The 18,058-nt window shown below is 52.4% G+C and overlaps 1 protein-coding gene across 6 annotated transcripts in view; it reads left to right on the top strand.

The window, feature by feature from the left end:
- The window catches only part of RGS6 (regulator of G protein signaling 6), a 606,443-nt gene that overhangs the window by 566,178 nt on the left and 22,207 nt on the right, over positions 1–18,058 (top strand). For 2 of the 6 annotated variants that reach the window (XM_032593398.1, XM_032593397.1), the window contains 3 exons: positions 483–572; positions 4,365–4,418; positions 16,445–16,536. In XM_032593398.1, coding sequence (XP_032449289.1) covers positions 483–572; positions 4,365–4,418; positions 16,445–16,519 — 219 coding nt within the window. In that variant the 3' untranslated portion in view covers positions 16,520–16,536. Of the gene's footprint in view, positions 1–482; positions 573–4,364; positions 4,419–16,444; positions 16,537–18,058 lie in introns of those variants that run through there. The other 4 variants (XM_030319478.1, XM_030319477.1, XM_030319471.1 and 1 more) reach the window with 3 other exon arrangements.

Below are 18,058 nucleotides of genomic sequence, written 5' to 3' on the forward strand. Positions count from 1 at the left end.
TCCTTAACCCCTGGCAAGCACTCATCTGTTGTCTGTTTCTATAATTTGTCATTTCAAGAAGGTTATATAAATGGAATTGTACAGTATGTAACCTTCTGGGGATTGGCCCTTTGGCTCATCATAATTCCCTTGAGATTCATCCAAGTGGCTGGGTGTATCAGTACTCGGTCCTTCTCAGTGCTGTGCCTGTGGTTTTAATCATTAAGCAATATTGCATCTCAACATGGCACCAAGGCCCAATTACAAAGACTTTGGGACATGACCCTTGAGGGTGTTTCGTGCTAAGAGAGAAAATACATTTTGTTTGGTGTTTCTGGGTGGGGCAAAACAAAACAAACATTGCAAGTGTTTCTAGATGCACGGAAGCATGCCTGTGTGTTTCTTTCCTAAACCAGTGGCCAGTTGGGTTGTGATTCCCCTTAGCCAGTTGGGTTGTGGCTGATAGTTCTTTCTTGCGTCTTCCCACTTCTTCCCCCTCCCAGGAACACATCTACAAGTTGATGAAGAGTGACAGCTATGCCCGCTTCCTCCGGTCAAATGCCTACCAGGACTTGCTGCTGGCCAAGAAGAAGGTATCATTGGGAAGGGCAGGCCCGCCTTTCTTAGCACTGTTGACCCTTGCCTGCTGCTTGCTGCTGGCGTGAAATGAGATGATCATCCCTTGGGTTTTATTTATTTTCTCTTTTCTTCTTTCCCTTCTCTATCTGCTCCCTCTCTAAGGGAAGACAGAACTGTCACCACCCCAGCACTGCCCCCCCCCCCAGCCGCCGCCAAGGTCCACAGTGTGGCTTCCTGTCTCCATGTTCCCATTACCTTGGTCTGCAAGTGTTCTGCCCACAGCAGGGAGCGTAACCAAATACTGAGTCCACAGTGGCTTCGCACAAGGATTCAGGGCTAGCAGTGACCCCAACGAGTCCCTTAGGAAACCAGAAAGAGACCCTCACTACAAAATCCAACCCCCTCACCACAGATTTTATCTCCCTGACCAACTCAGGGATGAAGATGAGGCAAGGATCGGGGCAGAACATCTGGGTAGAAAATCTTACACGTGCCGAGCCCCTCCTCCAGTTCCCAGTCTGGTCCCGGAAGTCATTCCTGGGATCATTCCCTCCCTGATACCCCTTTCCCTTCCCTCCCCGACCCCACAGCGTTTGCCTTTTCTTTTAGCCATAAAGTAGGTGCACCCCAGCTTCTTATTCCTCCTCCCCTTGGAATCAAGTCATGTTCCCTGCAGACCTTGACGTCTGGAGTTGGGGGCGGGCGTGCCCGGGGACCCTCGGCACGTCAGTGGCGAGGGGCAACTGAAGCAGGAGGAACTCAGCTGGATTTGGGGAAGGAGGGAAGGGAGAGCAGGGAGGGGCATGGGGTCTGGGAAAGGGGAGGCAGGAGAGATGATGGCTCAGGATTCCAGTATCCCTGCGAACCCTCTGCACTTTGCCACCTGTGCTCTGAGACCCACGTGTGGTTAAGTGTGGCTCTCCTTGCACTCACATCCACACTTTCGTGCCACACTAGCTATGTGCACCCCTCTTCTCCCCTCCCAGCCAGCCAGCCCCAGTCCCTAAGCATGTGGTTGTCCACCGCCACACTGTCTGTCAGGCTGCGTCCCCCCAGCCACGCGGCCCTTCTTTCTGTGTACTGTCGACCTCATGTGCCAGGATCCTGTCTGCGTATCTGGTCAGTACCATTTAACTCCAGAGTCTAGAAGAGCATTTATATCCCGCCATCCTGCTGTTAGATAGCCCTGAGAAAATCCCTGATAGTCTGAGAAGGGAAAAAGGACTTCTGGAAAGCCCAGGTTGTCAGAAACCCAGCTTTATTGGTTGCCTGCACCCTGTCCATCAAATGTCACTACTGTGATGGAAAATGGAAAGCCTGGCCTCTTGCCAGCTCCCTTACAGGAGGATGTAGGTAGAGGGGGCTCTGATGGAGGGGAACGTCAGATGCCCATTTTTTTCAAGAAAGGTTATGGACACTTCTGGTGTCTCCAGCCCAGATCTCACGGGAGATGGTCGAAGCAAATGTTCCCCTTTCTCGTGGCTCCAGACCCTGAACTGATCACAGTCTGGAGAAATTCTGAGGCTCTAGCAGTCCAGCCCCTCCGAGCCCGTCTACATACCCAGGAGAAGCCAGGAGCCACTGAGTCTCCTTGTGGCTTTGAACTCAAGGGGAGAGCACGCCCCGGGCTCAGGGAGTGGAGCTGATACTCCTGTGCCTGCAAGTCCTCCCGATTCCGGAGGAGGTCACTGAGTGAGGGAGGAACCCACGGCTTTCTGTGAAACATTACGCATGAAACTCACTAGAATTACCCTCCCAGCCCCCAGATTATAGGACGTTCTCCGGCAGAAAAGCTCTTACCGATGCCAACACCCTCTCATTACCCAGGGGTCAGTTGTTGCCAAAAATAGTGACAAAACCTACTTTTTTTTCCCATTTCTCCCTGAGAGTCTCCAGGTGTGGACTGGATTTGTAACTCAGCATTTTCAGGTAGGCCTAGAGTGCCTTGATTTCAGAGATGGGCTTTCCATGTGACATAAAGGTCCAGATCATGAAGGTACGTGAGAGTCACAAGCTCCAGCTACGAGAGGGGACGAGGACGGGCCTCGCTTTTTCTGCTTTTCCATCTCGTGATGGAGTCTGGAGCCATAGCCTCCTGAGCCTTCATCCCTAGTTCACCCTCTGTCCTAATGATGTCAAAGATAAGGTTAGTCACTCTGGCAGACCAGGTTCTCAAGGGGCAGGTGAGCTGGGTTTTGAGGGCTCCTCCGGGACAATTAAGCACCCGTGATGATTTTCCAGGGTAGCTCAGAGGGCTCATGCAAGGCAGGAACCCAAGCGAGTCAGGCTGACGGCGACCCTCCGTAAACACCAGCCCAGTAGCCAGAGGACAGGAGTGGTAGGCACACCGTGCTAGCTGCAGGGCTCAGAGCAGCCTGACCCAAGCCAAGTGTGTGCCACCTCGGGCCGCCGACCGATAGAAGCTGAGTCCTGCTGTCCCCAGAGCCGAGACTTGGTATGGTACCCTTTGGCTCCTTGTGTAAGGAGAAAGACCAGCCTGGCTCTACCGTGGGGTGTCGTGTGTGTGTGTGTGTGTGTGTGTGTTGTGTTTTCCTTCTGCAACATCCTGTCTTCCGGCAGCCAGCTGAGGGGACGGGGGCATGACTGCCAAAGAAGCCCTCTGACCTTGTCCACACAGACAGGCGGCTGCCCTTTGCCTGCCCCTCTGCTTTCGGCACACTGGAGACCCACAAACACCCAGCTGCTTGTGCAGCTCTCCAGTTTCCATTATTTGCTGTGTGTGTGTGTGTGTGTGTGTGTGTGTCCATGTGAGTGATTGTACTCTCCAGATTTCCCAGCCTCGAGCTCAGGACCCTGGAACAGGGCTCTGGGATAAACTAGCAAAGATTCAGGATGTAATTCTCTCCCAAAACCTCTCAGAAAAGCTAGAAACTTAGGGAGAGGGTCAGGTGCCCACCAAAACCTCCTCTCCTTCTGTGGTAGTGAGTGACTAGGCTTGGGGGAGCGTTCACGGGCTTTGTCTCTTCTGGTCCATGTCACGGGCTCCTTAGCTAAGAGTTCTCCACAGCGGTCCTTGAGCCTCCTGTAGCCTGCCCTGTGTAAAACTTAGAAGGGGTCACCTGCCTGCGTACCGAGAGAGCATTTTCTGTCCAAAACACTCCTTCTGAGGCCCAAGGCCCTTTGCCGAATAAAAGGGCATGCGTAGACACTCCTTGCTCTAAGAACACAGAATGAAAGTCAACAGGGGGCCACTAGGCAGTCGCCAAAGTTAGCAAACTCTCTGGCTGCATGTGGGTGGGAAAATCCCAGAATCCCAACCCAGACTGTAGATGCAATTGACGACCTCACCTTGCCCATGGCCACTTCCTGATGTCTCATCAGCATCCCCGACAGACCACCCGGCCCTCAGAGCTAGTCTGTTCTGGGTCCCCACTTGGGGCCCTAGATGTCTGCCTGCAGGTTGAAGGACACACACCAGGGGCTCCTGCCCATGAGCACAGCCAGTGGAGCAGGCCGCTCCAAACTGCTGACCGTGGCCCCGTGCAAAGGCACAGGGGCTCCCACTCTGAGCCCTGCAGCGCGACAGATGGCCCCTAGAGGAGCAAACACCCCTCTCTCCTAACTGCTCCAAGAGGCAGCACCATTTCCGGCAGGCTTGTTTTCTGTCTCTCCCACTGACTCACCTACAGCGCTGGCCGCTTCTCTTTTCCCATTTTTTCGCCCTGTTTTGCTGTTGTTTTTGCTCATTAGCTGCCGCTGCTGCTATTTGGAAACCACGTGTAAGCTGAAGATTTTTTTTTTCTGTATTTTTCTCCCTACCTTTTTTTTTTTTTTTTCCCCTAAAGCCAGAAAGTGAGCAAGGTCGTAGAACCTCCTTAGAAAAGTTCACTCGCAGTGTGGTAAGTTCAGCTGGTTTTCTTCCCTCAACGTTTCTTCTGGGTTTTTTTTTTTTTTATCTTGTTTCTTCGGTTGTTATTGTTGTTGTTGTCGTCGTCGTCGTTTCCTTCGAGGCGGGAGGGAGTCTAGCGCTTTCCCCACTCAATACACCCCTTTTTTTTTGCGAGCGTCTGCAGCTTCTCTTCTAGGGATGGGTTTGCAAGAGACCAAGCGGCTCCCTCTGCAGAAGGTGCACACACAACCGCCCTGCCTCGGGCCTTGCATTCGATATTCGGCTCAGGGCTTTGGGGAGGAGGGACCGTGCTGCCCTTGGGGCCGCTCGGCCTGTGCATCTTCTGCAGCAGCCCAGGGAGAAGGCCATCGAACTGTACCATGAACTAAATTGGCTCAGAGCCGTAGCTCACCTGAAAAAAAAAAAATTCCAAATTTCCCTCTGTGAATGAACTCTGGCAATCGCGCAGGTGCAGGTCGCGAGCTGATGTTGCTGTGTGGCGGCTTTTGCGTGTGCAGAAGGTGGCCGTGCTGCATGGGTTCTGGCGATGCAGTCTAGCTGGCGTGTGTGTTAGTGGCCTCTGCATGAGTTCCGACATCCCTTACAGCCCCTGTCAGCCTCATCCGCGTAGCGTAACAGGGAGAGGAGGGCAGTAGCCACTGAGGGGTGGAGGAAGAAACAAGTCCCTGCCTGGGCTCCCAGGGGCAAGGCCTTGTCCTGATTCTGATAGAGGGAGTACAGGTGGGCTACAGGTTCACTCTTCTTGTAGGGAAGTGGCCTATTTCCCATGCACATCGAGATTCGAGGGTTGTAGAGTGCAAGAGTGGCATATAGGAAACCCCACGGTAACAGGCGAGAGTGCTGAACGAGTAGGTCTTCCCCATGGTGCATAGTAGAGGTTCTGTACTGTGGTCTGTAGAACAGCACAGACCCATCTCTCCTTTTCATGCCATTCTCTCCAAGATTCGAGCGTAGAGCTTACTGTACAGGAAGGACTCGTTCTCACGCATTCACTTGCTCATCACAATGAGCTGCTGAGTTCCTGGGGCCCAGCCTGCACTGTTAACATCAAGCCAGTGGGAACCAAAATGGCAGCCAGGGAACAGGAAGGCCATGCGTGGAACTGGCCACACTTCCCTTCCCAAAGGACAGAAACCCACTGATGCTGATTTGCCCTTTCCCCCACTCCCCTTTCTCTGTTGAGGAGGAGAGTCCTTGTAAACCTAACTATCGTGTGATTAGTATCTTTATTTCATCTTTTTAACATAAATTGTAAGAATTCTGGGCTGAAAGCAACCGAGTCAACTACCTGTCACAGCCAGATGCATTTTAACGGAATTTAAACATTATTTTGAATTTGCTAGATATGATCGTCACAATAAGTGTAGTAGGTGGCAATTAAAATATGGGTGCTCATCCCTTCTTTGGTCTTCTCTATGGGCTTTCCTCATGAGAAATCAGAACTTGCAGAATGCAAGGCCTACTGGTCCCCCGTGTGTCTTTGGCGGCTGCTTTGCCACGGCTATGTGGCTTCACACACTAACAAGCTGCCACGGGCTGCCAGAGACAAAGCCTTCTGGAGCTTCTCCACCCCTGAGGCCCTGCGGAGAGTGGTGGGAACCTGTCCCTCCCTATTCGTTTTGAGGACTGCATGCTGTGTGTAGACAATGTTTAAGAACTTTGTTGAAGAACCCAGAGTATACCGTGAGGCAAGCTGGACCACTAGATGCAAACGCAGGGCAACAGAACTCTCAGAGCCCCCTGGAAGCCCTTCAGGTTGACCTTGTAGGCCGAGGGTGGGAGAGAGGAAGGCTGGTACCCAGACAAGATGCTCAAACATCTCCAGGCTGCTTTTTATGAGAAGTGGGTATCAGGAAAGGCCTGAATGATCTCAGTGAAACTCTGTGAAGAGCTTTTAATGATGCCTCTTCAACCCAGAAGTAGTGTTGGGTCAGTGGTCCTCCAAAGTCTGTTAACAAAGCATGTGGAATGAGAAAGCACCAGACATCTTCCCAGCGTCTCAAGTGTGCAGGGATGTTTTCAAGGCTGGCTGAAGGAGAAAAAAAATCTTCCAAGCTCCTGAGATTTTTCGCATCTATATAATAGAAGGGCCAAACTTCAAACAAAAAGTTTCTAGATTCCCTTTCATGAGGTGGTGCATTCCAATCTCTTGGTTCCAGTGGCGGAAATGGATTTGCATGGATGCATCCGTGTTCCCAGTACTCCTGCGACAACACCACACACCCACAAGATATGGCTGTGTTGGAGGAAATGGCCTATGGCTGTAGAATAGTGGCAACCCTCAGAGTACATGAGGCTGGAAACCAAGAACTTGGTCTGAACAGCCCAGTGTTCCAATCAAATGGAATTAACCAACCAACCAATATGCCTTGCAATCTGATAGCCATTTTTCTGGATATAATATACATAAAATGCTAGATTTCTCTAAAAGGTCTGTATGAATATGTCATCTGCTGTATACTGCAAACTATAAAACTCGTTGAAAGATAGTTCAATAGCATTCTCACGGTGCTGGGAAATATGTATAAAAAGGCCCTCCGTGTCATGGGATTAATATGAAACATGAGGGAGTGAAGGTAGGCAGTTCATGGACCAAGGATATGAGGCCAGCTGCCATTTAGGACTAATTGGTGGCAAGAAACATTAATCCAGGTGGTTGGATAGTTCAGTCAGATAGTCTCCCATGGTCAATTTCCTTTCTTTTCTTGGTAAAAGAAGCTTTGGAGAAAGCAGATTGTTCCTTCCAAGTCTTAAGATGTATTATGACGTGGAGGGATTATCTGTTAAAGGCCAGACACGGCCCCTTTTACAGGAGATCCTGGGGAGTAGTTTAATGTGGTTCATGGAAGCTGCTGGGGCCATGCTAGTTTGGGTGCAGATACCTTGCAATCCCAATAGAGGCAGTGCTGTGGGAGCTTCTCCTTCCAATGGAAATTCACTCGGAGTCACCCAGAACTTGAATATACAAAGCCAATGTCTGGGGATATGCTGTGCCGAGCATCACGTAGTTGGGTTCACTGGAGCCGCAGAGCCTTCACAAAGCTCTGCTTATTTGACGGGAAAGACCCAGGTTCAAGACCAAACATAGCTGAAAGTCTATGGCATGGTGCAACTAGCCCATGTTATACCTTCATTCAAAACAGAAAACAGGACTCCTCTGATGGGCCCAAGCCCCACAGATGCCCAGCTGGACAAGCACAGCGCAGGCTGGAGTTCAGCCCCTACTCGACCTTCAGCTGCCCTTGTGTAGTGAATGACCCACACCGCTGTACATGGTGGGTCTGATCCGAGGAGCCCCAGCTGGAGAACTATAACACATGGCCGCCTCACAAGGGGGCAGCCCACACACGGATTCAGAGCCTATCTCCCCTAGTCCTATGCACTGGGAAGCTCCCTTTCACAACGGCTGTAAAATATGCAGTAGGAAGCATCTGGCATCATCGTGGGCCGTCTCTCCATCACCTTCCCTCTCCTCCTCACAGTCCTTGGCGGGAGCCCTGTTGTGTTGCCCACTGGTGGAGCAGGGGCTTCTCTGTGGAGAGAGATGCCAGTGCCCGGCCTCCTGCCATTCTCCGCCGTCCTCCTGGTTTTGCTGTTGACAGACAACATGGAGGGTGGGAGGGTGGCCAGAGCTGAAAGTCCCGCTGTCCTCTTGCTCTCTCTTAGGCTCGCTCATCCCCTCAGGCCCTACCGCTAGGCTGACTCTGACACACAGGCCCCGGGATGCATAGGAGGAGGGTGTGAAGATGCAAACGCGCCTTTGGCCAAACGCTCAGCAGCAGCCATCTGATTGTCCCTCTCTGGGTGGTGGCCGAAGCCACCTGGCGAGCACTCCAGCCTGGGGAGGGGAAGCTAGAGAAGGTCCTCTTCTTTCGTACCGTCCCATGGAAGAGGCCACAGGGGGGTGATGCACTCGAGGCAGGGGAAATGGCAGCCCGAGTGACACTGGCATCAGCCTCCCTTGAGGCTTTCACCTAAGCCGCAGCTCCCTCGGCTGTAGCCTCAGGCTCCAAAGCTGGGAAATGGGGTTGCAGGTGCCCGAGCAAGCACTGGAGGCCACAGAGGAGAGAGGAGTTGAGGACCAGGGGTCCACCCGCCTGAGACAACATGGCCGTGGAGCTTTGTCAAGGTGCTCCTTGGAGTTGAAGCCACAGGCCCCGCAGCTGAGGGAGCCTGGCATCTCCAAACAGGCGTTTCCCTCCCGCCTGCCTGCCAAGGAATGCAGCCGGAAAGTCAGAGACCCGGAAGCCCTGGGAGCCAGCTGTCGCCCGCCCCCCCTCTCCCCTCCCTCCCTCTGCCTTTCCTCCCTCCCTGGCCAAAAGAAAAGCTAATGAGAGGGGAAAAGTCAGCAGCCCACCTCCGCTCCTTCACAGGCAGCTCTGCAGGAAGAACCCCCACCCAGCTCCAGGCCCGATCAGGAAGTGGAAGACTGAGGCTCCTGGCAGGCAAGGCAGCCGGCAGACAACCAGGGTGCTCCAGGAACAGAGCGGGGGTCAGCTCCCTCCCCAGGAGGCTGTTCCCCCCACCCAATGCCTCCGCAGTGTATCAGGGGAAAAAGCCTCCCATGTGGTGGAATGAGTTCTCAAATACCTAGATTCAGCAGAGCCCCTCGAAGGGCTTCGACCTTAGTCAAAAAAAAAAAAAAACAAACAAACAAACAAAAAAAAACCCTTTTGGGCCTCCAGCAAAGGACTACCGGTTAAAAATCATTACATGGGGTTGGTTTGGATTGCAAACAGTCCTTGAGCCCCTTTGGGACCACCGGGTTAGACTGTTGCGCTCGCCTCTCCTACGCCAGTGCCCCGAGGCCCAGCTGTAGTGAAACCGCAGCCCGCCTAGACGTGGAGGGGGACTTGCATAGTGGCATTTGGGAAGGAAAGCGTAAAAACCTGCCCCTCTTGAGCAGTGAGGACTTCCGGGACCGGGTGGAACTCGTCAGCAGCCCCCATGCAGCGGCCCCTGCTCCTAGCTTCAGCATGCTAGCTGTGCAGCCTCAGGCAAGTGGTCAGCCCTCTCTGAGCCCTGGTTTCCTCCTACGTACAACAGCTTGGACTAAATAATCTCTACAGCCTGCTCCAGCGGGGAGTGCCCATAGGTCTGTGCTTCTTTCTAGGCTAGGATTCCTGAATTGTGCTCATCATCTCTCAGAATGAGCAAAGAGTCGCCTTCCTGCTTGGAAAGTGGCTGCGAGCCTTGGAGACCGGGACAGAAACCATGGAGAGCATGGAGTTGGATCTGGACTTAAAAGCCCTGGGCAAGGATGTGAGGATAAAGCACTAGCAGAACTAAGGGTGCCACCGGCTATCTAAGTCATAGGCCTGCTCCAGTCCCCAGGGCTCACTCACACAGTGTGACCCCTGGAGAGCAGGAAGGGAGGGGTCACCAGAAATAGGGTGGGCAACACATGCGGGTCACCCCTGCCAGCTCTGGAGTCCCTGCCCTTCTGGAAGGATGCCCAGCTGGGTGTGTGCGGGAGGTGGGGGGTGAGGTCAGCCGGGCAGGGGGTGTGCTCCCATGTGGGTGCTGCGGCATCACCCCATGCACTGTGGGGCATGGGAAAGAAGGCAGTGTGGGCATCCGGGGACCTCAGCGTCATCCTGCTGCTCTCTGTCCTCTCTTAGAGGTGACCAAAAGGAGGTTCTGAGAGTCCAGGCTATACTGGTTATAGGCAGTGGTCATTAAGCCTCCTCCGCCCCTCTTTCCGTCCTGGCTCCAAGTAAAGCTTCAGAAAGCATATTTATTATTACAGTATTGTAGCTTGAAATGCAAATATCAAAGTCCATTAGAAACTGTAAGACAACAACCGAATCAGCTTGGCTGCCGGGGTGCAGAAAAGGAAAAGGGCTAGAGGTGACTCCCCGTGGCAGGAGATGGGCTTGGGTCTTCTGAGACTCCGGGGAAGTAAGATTTTTATTCACCAAAAAGAGTCGGACGTTGTCAGTTTGGAGAAACTGAGCCCTACACCCTGCCACTGACTCGGAAGGAGGAACCCCCAGCTGTTGCAGCTGATGGTTCCACCTGTCAGCCCAAAGCAGCCCCAAACCCCTCCCCCACAGAGTGTCCCCTCGGAGAGAAAACCCAGCCGTGACTCAGCCTCCCCACGCATGGGGCACGTGCTCTGCAAAGCTTCTCCCGCCTCCTCTCGCCAGCCCTCCCTCCCCACCACCCAGGCCCTCTTTTGCCTTCTCCAGACCCCAGTGCGCCGAGCAGTCAAGTGAAAATCAAACTCCTCTGAGGCAGAAAGGCACAGCTGTGTGTTTACAGCCACTGATTCAGATCCAAATCGCATACCCTGCCAGTCTCCCGCAAGGCAGGCTGGGGGCAAACTGTGTCTGCGTGTGCCAGGCGGGAATCTATTTCGGGAAGTGACCTGCAGCCCTTTGCCATAGCAGAGCCTTCCTCTCAACCCCCACTCAGGAAAGACGGCCTTCTAGAAGGAGCTCTCACTTTAAAAGCAGCTGATGCGGTTGTGGGATTTCAGCCTGTTCCTTGTCACTTACACAGTCAGACTTTTGGCACCTGCCCCCCCCCCCGGCAGCCACATGGGAACAGCCGTGGGCTCCCATCTGTCCAGTGAGAAGGCAGGGGGTGAAGGCGACCACAGTGGGATGATCAGTGGGGAGGGAAGACCACTCAGCGGGACAGGACACCCACTTCTTCAAAGGGTGGAATCCACCTCGGTCCTGCCAGGGGGCCAAGGGGGGCAAAGAGAGAAACCCCCAGGTGTTGGGCTTTGGAATAGCAGGAACCTAGAGAGGGGACAAAGCTGTCAAGGTCAGGGAGAAGAGACCCAAGGGTGTCTGTGTCCAGGCTGGAACAGTAGACGTCAGAGAGCTCTAGGTCTAAGGACCTTGAAGGCAAAGAAGTAAGACCGCCACAGCGTTCCCCCAAAATGAGCTCCTCTGTCTCCCCTTTTGTACAGCAAGCGGCAAGTGAGTACCCTTGGTTCAAGTCAAGTTTGGGAATCTCAGCATTGCGGAAGGAGGGCAGGATAGAAACCCTTCCATAGGAGCACAGGGTGCGGGATGTAAAACTTTACACAGGAACACTCTGTGAAATGTTGCTATGAAGCAGAAAGCTAAGTGGGACACCGCATGGGGGGCTGAGGAGGGCTCAGAGCAGGGGAATTTTCACTTTGGCCATGTCACCTGAAGGCCAGTGAGAGAAGGAGCCTTCGGTGGCTCCCCCACAGACGGGAAGGCGAGGCAGGGTTGGGAGTGTGTGACCACCCCTACCAGCTGGTAGTGATCCGTGCACTCTTCCTAATCACGGCCAAATCCCTTCGACCTGAGCACCACAGCCCCCCCCAGCAGAAATGGTTCTCACTGGCGTAATATTCAGCAGGAACTTTCCACATTGCCCTTGTCAGCCGGGCTGGTTGCGGAAGGATGATTATCGTAACTACACCCCCTGCTCCAGAGAGTATCTATTCGTGACCTGCTGGTAATGCAGTAAGGTTGAAAACAATATCCATTCCTGCCCCTCCCCGCCTCCACCTGCACTCTCTCTGTGTTTGCCCATAATTAGGCAAAGCAAGTACCTTCGTGGCATTTTAGTGGCTGGTAAGAGGGTGAGTTCTATAGATCTGTGTCAACCAGAAAGGCAGTTTCTGGTTGTAGGCCACATGGCCCTGTCCTATCAACATCCTTTTTGATGACTCAGATGAAGAGAAAAACACGTCAGTCATGTTCAGAGATCCCAGCCTACGAGGTGTTGTTCGTTTGGGAGGTAATGGAATTACCTTCAAAAAGTATCTCCTTCAGGTGGGATGATGGGTCAAAAACAATTGAATCAGATAAAATTTAGGTTAAAAATCATTCTGTCTCATAACTACGGAATGACATTTGTAGACTTTGCTGTAATTCAAGTAAAAAAAAAATCTGGGGTTGTAGTTAGCTATAAGCTTAATATAAGCAAAAGCAAGACACGATTGCCTTTTTGAAAAGAAAAGCTACTCTAGGCTGTAATAACTAAAGTGAAAGGACTAAAAAAAGTGTCTCACTGATTTTCATGTTGCTCTAGACTGTATGGAGTCTTGGTTCTAAGCCCCCACATTTTATCAGGAACTTGAACAATCTTGAGAAAATTCGGTAGAGAATAACTGGGGAAGGTATGTCAGGTAGGATAAAGAGGTCTAGTCCCTCAGGAGACTAGATAACCATCGCGAGATGTATTTGTGTTTGCCTCCCACAGTAAGCAGACCTTTCTGTTCCAGACAAAGCTAGAACAAACGGGTAGAAGATACAGGGAGGGCCAGCCTACTGGAGACTAACAGTAGCAACTTCCCAACAACGGGACACATCCCCTGGAGGATCACTGAGCTCCCTGGAAACGCTCAGAAGCTGAACGGCCCAGGGTCTTGTAGAGTAGGCTTCTGCACTGGATTCTATCATCTCTTGTAGCTGGAATCCTCTGATGCATTAGACATTTGTTACATGGATCCTACTGCCATTTTATTCTATGGGTTATAAACGAGCCTTAGAAAAGGAGAGGGGATCCTATGAAGGGAGTTGGCTGAGATTGGGAGAGAGGGATGGAAGAGTCAGGTGAGCCTCTGCCTCGGGGGAGAAAAAGCCAGATGATGACACAGGCGAAGCAGGGGAAACTGTCAAGTAGCGGAATTACTGCCCTTCACGTGTCATCCTTGCCTTTTGTTGTTGTTGGTTTTCTCTTTCTTTTTTTTTTTTTTTTTTTTTTTTAAGCCAATTGCTGCTGCTGCAGCTGAGCTCTGGCAACAGGGCTCTCTCCCCCCAATGCCTGAAAGGAGGTCAGCGAGCAGAGGACACAGGCGCCCGCTGGCACAGGGCAGCTGAGCGGCTGTAGTGCCATCAGGCTGAGCACAGCCGGAGTGGGCATGTGCGCGGGGCACCCTGGCTCTGAGTCGGAGAAAGCTGGGCCTGTCATCATTCCCATCCAGGAAGGGTGGATTTTTGAAAGCAGGAAAGATGAGGACGCCAGTTGCCCCTTCCCACAATGCCAGTTACAGACTCCAGGTGGGCGGCTGGCACCAACTCTATCTCCGCCTGGCCAGGAGCAGAACATACCCCCCAGAGGCCTTAGACCGAGCAGAAACTGCCCTCCAGAGGCCCCCTCCTCCTGGGCTCTGCCTCGAGGACTCATCTTCAGCCCAACTCAGGGGAGGGAAGGGCTCTCGTGTCACATTCCTCCCAGATGTCCCGAAGACCAGCACGATCGAGGATGACACTCCCTCTTCTCTCAGGCTTCACCGGGGCTGCTTCCAACTCATCATGGGATTGTATAATTATGGTGATTACAGCTTATGGCTTTTTTCCTCTCCTCATCTCTTGCTTTCAAATTCTTCGAGGCCTCTCATTAAACATGGCGATCCCCATAAACTCAGCAAAGTTTTAATAAGACTTTTTTTTTTTTAAGCTAAAGAAAACCCAGTTACAGTTGATTGGTACTGTGTTCCCTCCGACAGACCTTTAAAACTCTAGCAGGCACCATCAGTGCCTGGCTATAAGGGGTGGGGAGAGAAAGGTATGGGGATTCAGAAGGCATCCATGCTTTTTCACAGGGTTGGAGAACGTTTCCATGCCATGATCCTGGCCTTTCTCGTTTGCACCAAGAACAGGGTACATCTGAACCCCCACGCCTAATGGGAAAAGACAGACCATCAGGCATGGATAGAGGACCTGGCCTTTACATCACAACAGATTAAGTTGGAAAGTAGAGATAGAGCAGCCGATATAAAACTCAGTCCAACCTATAGCGAAAGTAGAAGGGAAATTCTGGTGGATTTTCTGTCCTGGATGATGCTAGAAGGTTCCAGAGCATCCATTATTCTAAATATGTAAAAAGAGTCCACCATTAGTGTGTGTTGAGTGATCGCATCCCAGCGATCACGTACTTGATGGCGGTTTCCTTGGTAATGACACAGCTCCAAAGCCTGTCATTTGCTAGGTCTCAATGATAGTTTTTCTTAAATTGTTTCTAGACCTGTAGGATGTAATGGGAAGGATCACCACGAAGGAGTAGTGGGGAGGTGGCCGCTGGGGTCCCCCACCTGCCCTTCAGCATCTTTGCTCAGCTTTAGTGTCAGGGTCCTCTTCCTATCCACACTCCCCAGGACTGCGTGAAAAACTAAATGCACAGTGAGGTGCACCTTGCCCCCATGGGGACTGCACTCTGGGAGGCTCCTCATGGCTCACTGCCAGGAGCTGTCTAGACTGCTCCCCACCCACCGGCAGCCAGGTGGTCACATTTGGGGCGTGCCTGAGCAGCACCAACCACCTAGGGTCAAATGTTGTTGGAACTTGGCAGTGACATTTCCCCCAGCTACCCTCTCATCCCCTATTGAAGACAACCTGCTCGTTTGGCCCCAAGAACAAGGTCCCTTCGGTGCCCAGAAGAATGCACAAAAGTGGACTGGGTTCGAGATGGACAGCCTTGGCTGGATCCTGTCGGTCCACCTGATGTTGGCATAAGACCCCAGGGAAGCTCCTTGCTTGCCCGATGGGTATAACACAGCCGTACCCACCATACAGGGTGGATGCTGGGACTAAATGAAGGCACAAGGGTAGTCGATGCCATTTCTTGGGGGCTCACGTACTCTGGGCGTCCACACCATGCTGAGCTTGGTCAGTGAGGGACTTTGGTTCTACTCCAGCTCTACCAATTAGCAGCTTCTCTAAGCCTTGGTTTCCTCATCTGTAAAAGGGAGACAAAAAGAAACGATTAAGTGGGGAAAAAATACACTTAGCAGAGTGCTTAGCCGAGTGCAGTATACGTGCTCAAGTAGAACCGTTTGTATTATTATTTTCATTATTATGTTGTTCTTTGTCCCCCCCCCCCCCCGCATGCTGAGCTTTTATTACCTTACTTAATTTCCAACAATATTCTCCAAGGTAGGTATCATTATGTTCATTTGCAGTCGGGGACAGGTATGTGTGTATCTCATATGTGACAGTGTGTCCAAAGCACATCTAGTTATTACAGTGACCAGCTCATTAGAATGACTCGATATGGTAGCTATTACTACTGGCTTATTTTTAAAGTCCAGAGCCAATGTTTTCGCTGGGAATGGAGGGACCAAGGCGACTGACAGGTCAGCTTCTGCCCTGTGGGCCCCTAAGCACCTCCCTGGGGGCTGTGGGAGCTGTATGGTGCTGGCGGTAGGGACAGCCACCTGGAAAATATCGCATACGTTGTCAGGATCTGGCATGTGCACCCCTCTACTGAGGTGCACAAGTCTGAGACACCTTCTGCTTCCAGCCACAGATGAGGAGTAGTTCTCCCCATGAGCAGAGCGTGAAATCCAGCCCCCCCACGCCCCCCGCCCACATGTAGCGCTCCCCGAGAAGGAAGCCTCATTCCCAGAAACCCTCACCTCTCTGCTGTCTGCCTGCCTGGAGCCGCCCTGAGCAGTATGACCTCCCCAAGTCTGGTTGCTCCCCCTGCCGGATAAACCAAAGCTTGTATTTTGTGGCCACAAACTACAGAGTGGGGTTGTGGGAGGAGTCAGAAGCAAGTGTCAGGGGATGCTTTGAAATCCCTCCTCAACCAGACCCCCGGGGTCCACGCTTCTGCTTGTAGGACTGGCAGAAACAGAAGCAGAGGGGCCATTTCCACTGACACACATGGCTTTTTCCTGGGGAGAATTCAGGTTTTATATGTGTATCTGAAGGTAAATGCCTCAAGTTTGCAGTGCTTGTCCAAGATTGGCCCCTTCGGAGCCTCGTACAAAGCTCTGCAGCCGATCACATGGTTGCTTGAGATGCTTGTGTACGTGCCTGTGGTGTGAACATGCACGTGAACGTGGGCACAGCTGTCCACACAGGTGCACGCGCTGCCTGCCTGACCCGCGCCTCTGTGTTCAGCGTATGGTGCGCAAGTAACATACGCTGCAGACTCGCATGTGCCTTGGCGCGCGGATCGCATGCTCCCGCAGCTGTGTGCATGTCTGGGCAGGGGCACCCCTAAAGCCACAGGTGTTCATGGTTTCAGCTGGATAAGTTATTCTTCACTTCCCTTCCTAAAAACACAATTGCCTAGTGCTGCTGGCGCAGAGTCAGAATGGCCGCTGCACTTCACCCCCGAGGTGGCTTCCTTCCAGCAGTGGGTGAGTGATCCCGGCGTCCGCACTCTCTAACTTTTTGGGGGATCCTTCTGCACAGAAGGTGCTCCAAAATCCAGAAGAGATGATCTGTTTGTCTGTGGCCTTGTCTCTGCCTATCACTCTTGTTCCCACACCCTCGTCCCAGGAACAGTCAGCAGCGCCTAGTTTTTGGTGTCCCCACGTTTCTGCCCTTTTTTTTTTTTTTTTGCACCCATGGTTTTTTTCTTCCTAAGAGACCAGGAGCCAGGGGTCCAGAAATGATGCGAAGAGAAGTCCCTTGTCTCAGAGGTGATGTGCAGATAATGTCTTTAGGTACTGACCCTGTAACGCACTTCTCCTGGACCCCTAGCAGAACAGGACAGAAACGCTCACTACCTTTGAAGATGCTTTGAAATCCAACAGCAGCAGCCTTAGGCTTCATCTCCCGGTTACAGCTTCCATAATTCTTCCTCTGTGGCCCAGGGCCAAGTCTTGCGGAAACATGGAGAATCTCTCATGTCTACCTACTAGGCCATCAGGGGAGAAGGCAGGGCAACCGCCTGTCCTCTGTCCCACGGGCACCAATAGCATCGTGACAACCTGTAAAAAGGGTCTGTAGGGAAGGAAGAAGGTTCTCAGTGGATGGGACTTTCAGTGACCCAAGTTTCTATCTAGAGATTCCTTGAAAATGCCGCTTGGCCCATTCCCTGCTGCACTTTTTCAGGTTAGAAATACATGTGTGGTGAATACCCACTGAAGCGCATTTCTGGTGGAAGAGAGGAACGAGAACTAAGCCTGCCTTGGCATTTGTGTCCAAATGGACGTGGACATTTATGGAAAGATTGTGCTTTGGGCCCGGTTGGGGGGGGGGGCAGTCCTCACGATGATGACCTGTGCCTTCTAGGCCCTGCTTTGGCAGCTGGCTGAACCAAGGACCCCAACCTATGGATGAGTTTTGGGTGAACATGTTTGTAGGAGGTGAGAGGTGCCCTTGGGGAGTGGAGTTAGAGTCCCCGTGGTTCTGCAGGAAGAGTCCCACACTGCCAAGCAAATGATTCCTCCTGCTGTCTCTTCCATGAAACTTCAGTGGCTCTCTCCCCTAGAGAGTCAAGGGTCACTTGAACGTCCAACTTGGAAAAAACATCAAGTTGCTGCCCAATAGCAACACAGCCATGTCCCTGTTTCCTTGAGTCTTTTGACCTTTGCCTAACTTGGAGCGAACCAGAGCTAAGATCCCAAAGTACATTTGGGGAGGAGGTGGAGGAACCGGGGAAGAGGAGGGCATCGCAGGGGCTGCAGGAAGGCATACTGCCAAGGGACTTACGAGCGGAATGCCCACCTCCACTCCACTCGAGAATCCGCCGAGATCTTCCCTGCATGTGGAGTATAGAAAGAGCGCCAGAGTTATTCAGTCAGAACCGGAGGAAGGAGAGCTAAGAGGTCCGATATGAAAAGGGGGACATTTCCCCTGCACAGGAAGAGCACGGGGAAAGTGGAAATGCACAGCCTGGAAAGGAAGCTGGGGAATCTGGGCATCGTGCCACCAGAGTAGGGCACAGATGCTATCCCCT

Source organism: Lynx canadensis, chromosome B3 (assembly GCF_007474595.2).
Source record: "Lynx canadensis isolate LIC74 chromosome B3, mLynCan4.pri.v2, whole genome shotgun sequence".
NCBI classification, from domain to species: Eukaryota; Metazoa; Chordata; class Mammalia; order Carnivora; family Felidae; genus Lynx; species Lynx canadensis.